General features: G+C 39.7%; 1 protein-coding gene across 3 annotated transcripts in view; it reads right to left on the minus strand.

Moving 5' to 3' along the window:
* Positions 1-1,589: 1,589 nt before the first annotated feature.
* KDM4C (lysine demethylase 4C) overlaps positions 1,590-12,615 on the minus strand; it is a 290,549-nt gene continuing 279,523 nt past the window's right edge. For all 3 annotated transcript variants that reach the window (XM_042013234.1, XM_042013232.1, XM_042013233.1), the window contains 2 exons: positions 9,685-9,826; positions 1,590-6,940 (listed from right to left, as the gene is read on the minus strand). In XM_042013234.1, coding sequence (XP_041869168.1) covers positions 6,828-6,940; positions 9,685-9,826 — 255 coding nt within the window. In that variant the 3' untranslated portion in view covers positions 1,590-6,827. The remainder of the gene's footprint in view (positions 6,941-9,684; positions 9,827-12,615) is intronic.

A 12,615-nucleotide genomic window follows, 5' to 3' on the forward strand; every position in this document is an offset into this window, starting at 1 on the left:
GGTACAAGATTTTTCTTCTTTTATGCAGATGTGCATACGTTATGTCTTTCTGGTACACTAACTTATTCCAGTGAGTTCATCCTAACTTAAAAAATATGCATTGTACACAGTTTCATAACTCTGTGTTTTAAATATCAAATCCCATTTTACTAAGGATTCGTCTAAATAATAGCACAGGATTTGTTTCTACTCAGAGTAAATAGAATAGGGACTTAAAAAAAGTAAATTTGAATTAGCAGTTAACAATACAATTTTTTTTTCTTCTTAGCTTATCACAAGCTCAAAAGCTCTCTATTTTCTTCACTTTATAGAGAAAACTTATGCATCTGTAATTTGAGTAAACTATCATCTAATTAAATAATTTAGATTGAATATGCTAATGTAAAGGATCATAAAAAAAGAATAATTACAAAGGGACTTCAAGAGGATAATGGCAAATGAAGAATGTTGGATCCAAATAAAATTCTTATGTTCTCTAATTACTGAAAACCCATCTAAACAAAGAATTGAGAATATCTTATTTAAGCATTGTGCACAATGAATGTCTCTTCAGACCCTTGAAAAATATTGATATGATCATGTATTTGTTAGATATCACCTAACAGTTTTCAAAGCCTGTGAGATTTAGGGGGAAAAAAAGGAAATACTCATCAATGCCCCGGTTCCACAGGTCTGTGGGTAGTGTCAACACTGTGTCTCATCCCAACAGTAAGGCAGCTCATGCCTTCCTCAGCATCATATCCCTGAAGGCATCCGAGAGGGAGTTCCACTTACCCAAAGTGCCTTCACACTAGCAACAAGATTCAAGCTGCTTTGGAAGAAGAAACAAAACCAAAACCATTTACTTCAGCAAACAGATGCACACGTACATGCACAGAGTACTGCACTACAAACAGGCATAACAGCAGGCTTTGTGCCTCTTATATGCCCTTTTCTACGATTAGTGGGTTTGAGTAGCTCTCAAGTTTTTCCTCAAATATCTACTTTCTCATGCAGTGAACTGTTTGCAATGCTGATACATGGAAAGACTGCTGCTTGTTTTTCCTTTATACTAAAAAAATCAAGATTTTGGGAAGTTTCCACAGGTTAATTGCACATTTTAAAATATTTTCACAGTCCAACCTACCTGTAATTTCATCAGAATCAACAGGAAGTCTTCAGAATATTATCATTCAGCCTTTGGTCAAGAGACAAAGGTTTGCAAGGGTATGCTGTTTAATCACACTAGTAAGGTGTGCCTCTTACCAGTAGTTATTTCAGTATCTATATTTTCTGTATGGCATCCCTGTAGTAGCCTCAGATTCCATGTACATAAGCAGTCCCTCCAAATTTTACTTAAAATGCCAAAACAAGTAGCAGATATGGGGAGAAGATGCAGTTTCTAACCAAACCATCTCCTTAATTTGTACATGCCTTTTATAACATGGCACAAGTATTTAAGAAGCATTCAACTACTAGAAGCATTCAAGTATTAGAAGCACTCAGTTTGATCTTAGGAAGCTGAGAAAGCAGTTACGTAATTTCTACAAGAACTGTACGTCCAAATGAAAAAATACAAAAGAAACATTTAATCTGCAGTTGTATTTATTTATTAGGTAGAAAGCATTCATTAGATGAAAAGTAAAAAATACATAAAATCTTGTCTTTTTATTTTTTTAAACCCATTTGGATCATCCAGAAGCACAGCTGAACTACAGGTATATTTCTGAGCAATTTCAGCATAAAAGAAACACAGTGTTCTGAAAAAAAAGCAAAACTGGAAAACATCTGTCAGTCACACCATCAGACTACTCAGCCAAATACACCAGCACATACACATAAGCACCCAGGTTGAGGACAACAAGACGTGAAAGAGTCAAGAGACAGATAATCTTAGACTGTAAAAGAAAGAGAAAAACAACTTGAAAAGCTAGAAATGTGAATACCAGAGTCTGTTTTCTACCCTGGTATGATCTGGGGATATAAAGAATTAAGCTTTTCTTGATAGACAGGAACTGAAATAACTGTGTATGTAAATAGGAGAATTTTGCATAATTGTGCAAGATCTATTACATTCCCAATGAAAAGATCTTGATTGAAGCCAGTTTTAGTTTATAATTTCTTTTGGTGTTTCCTTACATACTTATTATTTCCAATTAATGTGTTTCAAGTTTAAGTTGTAGAGCTGGCTGTAGTTTCTGAAAGAACCCTACTGGAAAGCTAGTAAGATTTGTGCAGCCATAAGAGAAAGCTCAAAGAAATAATGGCTCTAAGTTGACTACTAAGTAGAGAATTCAGCCTGCTGTATCTGGGGTTTATGGGACAAGCCCTTTGTATTGCTGTTGAAATAATTTAGTAGAGAGACTGTGTAGATTTCTAGGCTTTTCTAGAAGTATTTAAGTGAGAAAATACAATGTACGGATGCAATAAATGTCTGAATTTCCTGGGCTTGAAAGAGGAGTATACGTTGCACTGAAAATTGTACTTGTGAAAAACCAAGAGATGAGAATTTATGTAAACTTCAGTGTGTGTGTACACATCAACAAACACTCTGCAGCTGGGCTGCATTCCTGAAAAAGAGGCATAAAATTTGGGAAAACATTAGAAATCTGCAAACCCACCTATAACCTAACTGCAGAAAAAGAAGGTAGAAAAAATAGGAAATTAGTTTTACAGTTATTTCTCACATACATCATAGCTTGTAGGTACTGAGATAAAAGAGAAAACTAACCTAACACCTATGATTGAGGAGAAGGCCTGCAACTTAAGAAAAAAACAATCTCACTCAGCTACCTTAAAATTCTCTGGTTCTATTTTAACTTACCTCATTTTGATAGTAATTAGATACAATACTTCCCCCTACAGAGATTATTTTTGCAGGATTATTGAAAATTGAGCCAATCTCTAAGGCAATTGTGCTGTGATATGATCCTGTGTGAGCTGGTGAACAAAGGCTCAGGATGACTCAAATGCACCTTCATTGATGGTTCCATACTGTTTTCACCTGCCCAATTATCTGCCACTCAAGGGGAAAGAACTGCAGCTCCCTAATTGGTAGAATTTATGACAACTTTTTTTTCCCCTTTGAGGAAAGTTGCCCTCTGAGACACTGACTGAAACAACTCTTCAGATACAGTAACAGCACAAGCCAGTATAGCCATGTCTCATTCTAATTTTGCAAACCATACATACAGTATGTGTTCTGAATAGATTAGACAAATATTTCTATGAGTTTCAATAACTTACTAAAAAAGTATATTCAAACTTTGGTAGACTGTTCGTAATATTGCTACGAACCTATTCTCCATTCCTGCAAATATCTGCTTCAAGAATCTAGCTTGCCCCAGTTGCCACAAGCTATTCCTACAAAGTTCTGTTAACACTTTTTGAACTAGATTTTCTGCTGTGGTTTTCACAGGAAATTCCATAGAAGCTCTCTCTGAAATATCAGGCAAAGTATGAATGTCCTTTCTAGCAAACCCAGGAAATATTCAGTGCTGCAATTACTAGGATGAGAAGCACAAAGTCTAGTTAAATTACAACCTCTTTGAACCCAATGTCTTCTGCCAAAGTTCACCCTGATCATTGACACATAAACTATAACATTAAGGTGATTATCTGAGACATGAACCAATAGACTACAGCTGCATAAAGAACAAGTAGTGACAGTTGCAGTGCTTCAGTTGACTGAAACAGACAATCTTTTTGGAGCTTCATACAAGCAGACTGTTAAACAGGCTTTTTTCAGCCTGTTTCAGGAGCAAAGAAATTAGAATCTGAGGAGAGATGACTCTCTACAGCCTAGCCCAAGTCCATTCATTACCAACAGAGGTTACCTACCATGCTGCAAAGTAGCTCCTGACTTCTAATAGCACAAACACGATCCTCATAGTGTGCAGTGATTATGATTCTCAAGAAAATGTAGGTATCTAATTCCTTTAAAATGAAGAAACCTACTAGCTTTTATATTACTTGTATGGCTAACAGTTACTTAATTCACCACAATTAGATAAGTATTTTCACCCAACCAAGCCTCACTGGAAAGCATATGGGTGTTAACGTGAATTCTGAAGGAAAAAAAGTAGGATTCCATGGATAAGAAGATTATGCAAACATAGGAACAAAATCCTACCCTTCCAGAAATCTAAATGAGATAAAATTACACTGACTCTAAATATATACTTTTATATATATGTAATTACATTATATTCACTCCAGCATAAATGGTATACTGCCTACCAGCAGCACTCTGTTTATCAGTTTCTGGGCAGAGGCTCTGCTTCTACATTCCACCTGCACATTCCCTTCCCCATACACAACCTTATCAAAACCAGATAAAACATAAATTAAGTGATTTGGAATACATTCTGCTGTCCTGAAAAATAAAATTTAATATAATGAAAGATCAAATTTTGGTCTTAAATCAAACTGTTTTATAGAAAGGGATATGGAATATTTAAGTAGTTTTCTTTTCAGGCAATGTGGTAAATTAAAATTATTGACTGCTTTGCTGAATAACAAATTTTAAAATATTTAAAATACTTTTGGGAATATTGAAATTGTTTATATACTTTGACAATGCTTACTGTACAACATTTGTTGCTATTGCTTTACTTTAATGTCTATACACGTACAGTGGACAATATGTTATTTTTTGGTCTTTGGATTTGCTGAAATTTCAATGCAAGGACACCAAAGATATCTAAGATAACATAATAAAACTGTGAGTTTATGGCATGCCAAAATCACAGGCATTTTGTATTTGAAGGTGTTATATTAGTAGCACCTGAATTCAAATTACCACGAGTTCCACTAAACATAATTACATTATGCCTATCCATAAGTTCTTGCACCAGAATAAAGATTTTTACAGTTCTGCTTTCAAATATATACAGAATGTATTAAACTGAGGAGCTCGAGATGCCAGGGTACAGCTACAGTAGTTTGAGAAAATGTGGCAACCATGTGCCCAAATACACTTGAATTATCTTCCAAATCAACAGCAAAAAGTATTCAGGATGGGTTTTGCAAACCAATCTGTGGTCATTGGTATTACCAAGCAGCTTTGCCAGATATATTGGTAAGATACAGCTATAGATGCTATGAATTCATTCTGTGGGCATATCCAGAAACTAGGATTTGCTTGATTCCCAGACAAAACTGACTACTTAAACCTGCTGCCATTCAAATGCTCCCATCTTTTCACCTCTGATGCACAGGCAAGGCAAATTGCATATAGATTGGAAAACTGGGGCTAAGTGTCAGATAATACAGATTTTGGATATAATATAAAATGAGTATGTGCAGAATGCCCTGTTTGCTCTCTGCTGAGGGATATAAAAACATGCCTCGGACTATTTTTACAGACTGTGGTTTTCTAAAGCACATTATTTGAATATAAAATTATTTTTCCCTTTTCCAAGATCCAGCTTTCCCCAAACCATATACAAACTTTCCTTTTTGGTACTATCCCTTAGTCCTGTTCTGTCTTGTACTGCATCTCCCTAGTCCTCAAGCTAACCTCGGCTTCTGACAAGACTGAGTAGTTTCATTCCATCATGACCATTTATGTTTTGCTAAGCCTGCTGTGAAGGTTATGAAACAAATTGCCAGCTCTGGCTAAGCTGGCCTTCCAAAAAAAAAAAAAAAAAAGATCATCTGGTTCTACTCTTACTGACAACCAGAAAAATAAGCACCTTCCCTGGATGGGACTTTGTCTGTTCTTTCATTCTACAGTTTTTCACTCAGGGTGTCCAGCTGGAATGGGAGTATGGTTCTTACAGCTTCTCTGAAGACAGTCCTGCCACCCTTCGTTATCACACACAGTCCCACACAAGTTCAATTCTGTACAGCTTACCTGCAAATTTGTCTTTTGGGCAACAAAGGTCATTTGCTAATAGTAAGGTGAAAATCACATAATCTATGAAACCAGACCTCAACCCCTTGACACTTTTCAAACAAAGAGTGTTTAAAAGCAGGAGTTAAATTAAACTCTGTAATGTTCACTGAGTTAGATCTGAGAAGCCTCCTGCCACTGAAGGGTGGATCTGAGTGCTGATAGGGGAGGCTCCTGACTGAGCAAGCAATAGAATAGAGTTTGTACCTCCTGTTCTGTTGCAGGGATCCACAGTCTGCTCCGACTCGGATCAGCTGTTGTTTTGTAATTTCTTTGGGCCACCTGCTGTCAGTACTAATTCTGTAGACAGAAAAGCACTCAGAGGATAGGTGGGGCACAAATACTCTACTTTAGCTGAAGTAGGAAAGTATCAGAGACTAATACAATTCTTAAAGCTGTACTTTGTATGTGCTATTCTTTCCTAGGCATTAAGTACAATAAACGCAGAGTTTACAAACCATCAAGTTTAATGTACTAAAAAAATATTAGTAAATATGATCCTCCAGAGGAGTTTCCCTCCGTGTCCTCTCCTTTCAAATATTCCTTAAGCTTAGTAGCAAAACTGAGCATCTCTCACCTCATGCTATTACTTTCTTAGTAATTTGTGGATGGTTGGTAATAACACTGGAGGAAATGTTCCTCCCAGACTAGCACTGCAGGAGTGCCTATCTGCAATGCAGATGCCTGCTGCTTTCAGTACGTGACATCCACAAACGTCAATAATCTTAGAAGAGCAAAAGGGAAAAAAAAGATGGAAAAAAAACGTTTACCAATTAGGTGCCAGTTATTTATCCCTGGATCTCACCTGTTTTCAAAAGCTTACCCATCTGATCAGATTATGCCAATATAAATATACAATAACCAAACAATTTTTTCCATCACATATAGTGAGAGTGAAGAGTACATATCATAGAAATATTGTAATTCACCAATCTTCTGATGCCCAGAGCATCTAGTTCCTAATTCTGCTCCTCGTTCTTCTATGAATTCTGCCATATAACTTCAAGCAGGTTACTTCATCCTCTTGTAACCTACTTGAAGTTATCCCAGTCTCGTGGGCTTTACCTATAATACAGAATAGAATGATAGAATCATTTAGGTTGGAAAAGACATTTAGGATCATCAAGTCTGACTGTTAACCTGGCACAGCCAAGGTCACCACCAAACCATGTTCCTGAGCAGCACACCTACACATTTTTAAATATTTCCAGGGATGGTGACTCAAGCACATCCCTGGGCAGTCTGTTCCAATGCTTGACAACCCTTCCAGTGAAGAAATGTTTCCCATTTTAATGTCTTGTCCTACCAGAAGTTACCTGGGAAAAGAGACCAATCCCCAGCTGGCTGTAGCCTCCTTTCAGGTGGTTACATATATGCAGAGTAATAAAGTAATAAAGTCTCCCCTGAATCTCCTTTTCTGCAGGCTAAACAACTCCAACTTTCCATCAGCTGCTCCTCACAGAACTTATGTTCCAGAGCCTTTACCAGCTCTGTTACCCTTCTCTGGACACACTCCAGCACCTCAATGTCTTTCTTGTAGTGAGGGGCCCAGAACTGAACACAGGATTTGAGATGTGGCCTCACCAGTGCTGAGTACAGGGGGACAATCCCTGCCCTGGTCCTACTGGCCATGCTGTTGCTGGTACAGGCCAGGATGCCATTGGCCTTCTTGACCACCTGGGCACACCCTGGCTCATGTTCAGCTGCTGGCACCAGCACCCCCAGGTCCTTTTCCTGTGGGCAGCTTTGCAGCCACTCTGCCCCAGCCTGTGGTGCTGCCTGGGGTTGTTGTGACCCAGCACTCAGCCTTGTTGAGCCTCACACCACTGGCCTTGGCCCATTGATCCAGAATGTCCAGATCCCTCTAGAAGATCAGCACTCCTGCCCAACTTGGTATCGTCCACAAACTGACTGAGGATATACTCGATCTCTTTGTACAGGTCATCAATAAAGGTATTAAACAAAAATGGCCCCAGTACTGAAGCCTGGGGAATACCACAAGTGACTGTGTGCCAGCTGGATGTAACTCCCTCCACCACCACTCTCTGCGCCTGGCCATACAGCCAGTTCTTTACCCAGTTGAACAGCACACCCTTTACATTTGTGGGCTGCCAGTTTCTTCAGGAGAATGATGTGGAAAATGGTGTCAAAGGCAATACTGAAGTCCAGCTAGACAACTTCCTCAGGGTTATTCACTAATCAGCTCATCTTATCATAGACAAAGCTCAGGTTGGTCAAACAGGATCAGCCTTTCACAAACCCCTGCTGGCTGGGCCTGATTGTCATGTGATGGCACTTAGGATGATCTGCTCCAGGCTGAAAGGCCTGTAGTTCCCTGGGTCCTCCTTCTGACTCATCCTGTAGATGGACATTAAACTTGCCAACCACCGGTCACCTGGGGCCTCTCAAGTTAGACAGGACTTCTGGTAAAAGATGCAAAGTGGCTCAGTGAGCACTTCAGCTTCCTCAGTGCCCCTGGATGAGTCTCATCTGACCCCCACAGACTCGTGTGTGTCTAAGTGGTGTAGCAGGTTGCTGACCATTTCTCCTTGGATTGTGGGAGCTTCATTCTGCTCCCCATCCCTGCCTGCCAGCTCAGGGAGCTGGGTCCTCACAGAACAATTTGTCTTATTATTGAAGACTGAGGCAAAGAAGGCATTAAGTACCTCAACCCTTTCCTCATCTTTTGTCACTACGCTTCCACACAGCATCCAATAAAGGATGGAGAGTGTCCTTTTTCCTGCTAATGTGTTCATAGCAACACTTTCAATGATGTTTTATGGCAGTAGCCAGATAAAATTCTAGTTGGACTTTGGCCCTACTGATTTTTTCCCTGCATAACTTCACAACATCCTTGGAGTTCTACTGAGTTGCATGCCCCTTCTTCCCAAGGTCATAAACTCTCCTTTTTAACCTGAGTTCAAGCCAAAGCTCTCTTTTCAGCCAGGCTGGTCTTCATTCCCACTGTCTTATCTTTCAGCATATGGGGATGGCCTGCTCTTGCACCTCTAAGATTTCCTTCTTGGAAAACCTCCAACATTCCTGGACACTTTTGCTCTTCAGAACTGCCTCCAATGGAGGCAACCAGTCTCCTACACTGCCATCTGGAAGTCCAAGGCAAGAGTTTTGCTGATCTGCCTCCTTACTACTCCAAGAATCAGAAACTCTAAGGCTGCATTATTCCTATGCCTAAGACAGCTTCCAACCATCATATCACCCATGCATACTTCTCTGTTCACAATGGGGTGCCTTCCCTAGCTGGCTCGCTCAACAGCTGTGTCAGAAAGTTGTCTTCCATGCACTTCAGCAATCTCTTTAGAATGCAAATATATCAGGACAGAGGTGGGATTAAGACTGTAGGCTGCTTTTTAAAGACAGCACAATGATTCTAGAGCTATTTGTACCTATTCTTCCATGAACGCTAGTTTTTTTTTCTTTATCTAAAAAAAAGGGCAGAAAAATTAAAAGAAAATTAATCCAAGGTAATCTTTGCAGTAAAATCTACTCCTGACTTTCACTTTTATGTGCTGTCCTTTCATTTATGTCTTCTGAAGCCTAAGCTTCAACATGTTGTTTTCCATCTCTGTAGGGACTTTGATATGCTTGAGGGTGGACTTGTTCACAGCTAAAGAAAAATTGTCTAGAGCATTATTTATGATTATTGTTTTTTAAAACACTCTGGTCCAGAATTTAATACCAAGTTTCATGCTAAAGCATAGATATAAAAGTAATAAATCCAATTGCCCAACATTGTTTTCTTGATTCAGGAAACCAAGCCAGGAAGTCTCTGAGGTATTTATGCTTCTTACCAGCTAGGCACATCACCCAAAGTATCACAGCCATATAGCAATTCTGGGATAAAAGCTGTCTCTTGCTGTCTTCTTCCAGTAAGTAAACAAAAAAATTGTGTACGCATTCACAGGAGTCAAGCTTTCCCTGAAGTTTCATAGGCTGTGGGCAAAAGGGAACAGTGTTGATTCATTTTAAGTAACACAGGGCACAAAATTAATTATTGTACAAGCTGAAGCATGTCTGTTACAAACAACCAATTCTGATAAAAAAATTGCCACAGTTAGGATAATTCAATACTAATGTTGGTAAGATATTTCAATAGCTAATTGTATTTGCTTAATACTTACGACCCTAAATGATAAAATGGTAAATTTAAAAAGAAATACAGACTTTTCCTTACATGATTAACATGTTAAAGCAGGCCCAGTCTATGACCTAAAATGCCAGAAGGTTCTTATATTTTTCATTTGCTGTAAGTTCTGTCTTAAAGAAAACTGAAAGCAATGAAAATGCAGAAGATATCTATCCAGTTTTGGGAAAACACAGTGTGATAATAGACTTTCATTATAGTTATAAACCTATAACGGTTATAACTTGGGTAAATTAATGAACAAGTTAAATTTACATTCCTTTTCTAGAGGCCATATTCAAAGACCCCTTTCCCAGCAAGTGGATGTGAGATGTCTCTCTTTCACATCTGTGTAGGGTGCATATGCCCAAGCAGTGCAGGGGCAATTTGTGTGAGGAGAGGTTGGAGCTGCCCCATGCTGGATACATCCCATTTCACATGGTTCCAACAAATTCACCACAGACAAGATGGTGGCTCCTCTGGGAAAGAAATTTAAGAAAGGGCAAAAGTCAGACAGTCAGAGGAGGAGGGGAAAAAAAAGAGTAAGAAACAAAAGAGGAAACATCCAGGACAGAGAAAAATGACTGGGAGGAGGTGTTGCATGCTGGAGCAGGTATTTCCCCATTGTCCATGGACAGCCGACACAGGACTGGGTTTAAACTAAGACCACAGCATGAGGGGAGACCCCATACTGAAGCAAAGGAAGTGTGACGAGGAAGGAGTGGTAGAGAGGAACTGTTATGGACCAACCACACCTACCATTCCCCATCCCCCTGCACTGCTCAGCATTGGAAGAGACGAGTTGGCAATGGATTGGAGCTGAGCCTGGGAAGATGGCTTTGGTTCTCCCTATCTAAACCTATGTTAACTGGCTATAAATCAAATTAATGTTTCCTAGGTCAAGCCTGTTTTGTCCATGACAGAACTGGGTAAATTATTTCCTTGTCTTTATCTCAACACACAAGATTTTTCATCATATTTCTCTTCTTGTCCTGTTAAGGTAGGGGAGTTGGTCAGCAGAGGGACAAACATTGGGCCACATACCATAGCAGTGGAAGACAGCAGAGCTTTAGGGAGACTTGTAACATTGAAATATGGGAACATCACAAAGGTGGGAAAGAGTGAGGCAGTAATTGCTTGAGAACATATTATGAGTGGCAGATTGACTCTGGCCAGTAGCTAAGAACCCCTCACTCCCCTTACACCTCCAAGGATACAGGAGAGACACTAGGAAGTGCAAAAATCAGGAAATTCATCAGTTACTATTAAGGTAGTTTAATAAAAAGGAAGAAAAAAAAACAAAAAACAAAAAACAAGAGATGTAGATGCCATAATTCACCATCTCCCACAATGTCCAGCCAGTCTCTGGGCAGTCTGTCTCTCCCCAGAGAAACCCTCTTCTCTATTTTTATTTTCAACATGATATTATATAATTTGGAGTTACCCTCTTGTCAGTTTTGTTCAGATATCCTAGCTGTGTTCCCATCTCACTTCTTGGATACCTTCACCCTACTCTGTGAAGGCAGAATAGGAAAAAGAGAAACTAATGCTGTACAAGACCTGCAGAGCATTTGCCAAGATACTGGTGTGTTATCAACATTGGTTTATTCACAAATCCAAAACACAGCACCATTCAGGCTGCTGTGAGGAAAATTAACACCATCCCAGCCAGACCCAGCATATTACAGCAGTCTTCATATTGAACAATTCCTCAGAGGTGACAAGACTGCTTAAGGAAGTAAAAATTAATCTTTTTAGATTTGTATTCACCAGGGTTGTCACCTAGGAGGTGATGATGAACTGAAAATAGTGGAACAGGATAAGAAACAAAGCAGAAAAATTTTGATGCTGTCAAGTTAGGTTCCTATCTCCTGCAGAGAAATAGATTTCTGCTTTGAATTTGTCATGGAGCTGATATCAAAAAAGTATTGTGGAACTGCTCTGAAACTTTTTCCATGGAGACTTAGGCAGACATGGTGGAGCTGCAGTAGGGCATTTGTCTCTCTTCATTAAATCTCTGCTCTGCAAACAATATAAATTCACCATCTAGCCCACCCTGACTTATTTCCAAATCTCAGGATTTCCCAGGCATCCATCTCCACACTCTTCCTTCCAAATGCACTGAAAGGTTTCCACTAGATAGCCACCTACGGAACATACCACCTGGGAAGGTGTAACGTAACATAAGGCTGAGTTGACATCTGAGGGGTTTTTGCAGCTGAGAGGAAGCTGAAGGGGGTTCACCCCTCGCGTGCCAACAAAAGGAAGCCCAGAGGTCAAAGCTACAACCCCTCTGGAAGGCAGCAATCCCGGCTGAGACACACAAAAGGAAGGGGTAGAGCTCCTTACCTACAGGAGCTTTGCTCCTGTTGCTAGAATAAAGGCACAAAGGCAAAGAAGAAAGAGAGGGGACTCTCCGTGTGTGTTCCATGCAGGCTCATTCCAGTGAAAAGACAGGGACGAAGAGCCAAATTTCTGCCAGGGTCCAGGGACTTTATACTGAGTACGGAATAGCGGGGAAAGGAATCTTAGCCAATGGGATAAAGGGAAGTAGGTGGGGTCGACAGCAAGGGAACCAGTGCGAACAACACACAGGTGG

The sequence above is a fragment of the Corvus kubaryi genome, unplaced genomic scaffold, assembly GCF_017639235.1.
Source record: "Corvus kubaryi isolate FWS band 111438036 unplaced genomic scaffold, C.kubaryi_AGA036_p1.0 split1-37296, whole genome shotgun sequence".
In the NCBI taxonomy this organism is placed as follows: domain Eukaryota; kingdom Metazoa; phylum Chordata; class Aves; order Passeriformes; family Corvidae; genus Corvus; species Corvus kubaryi.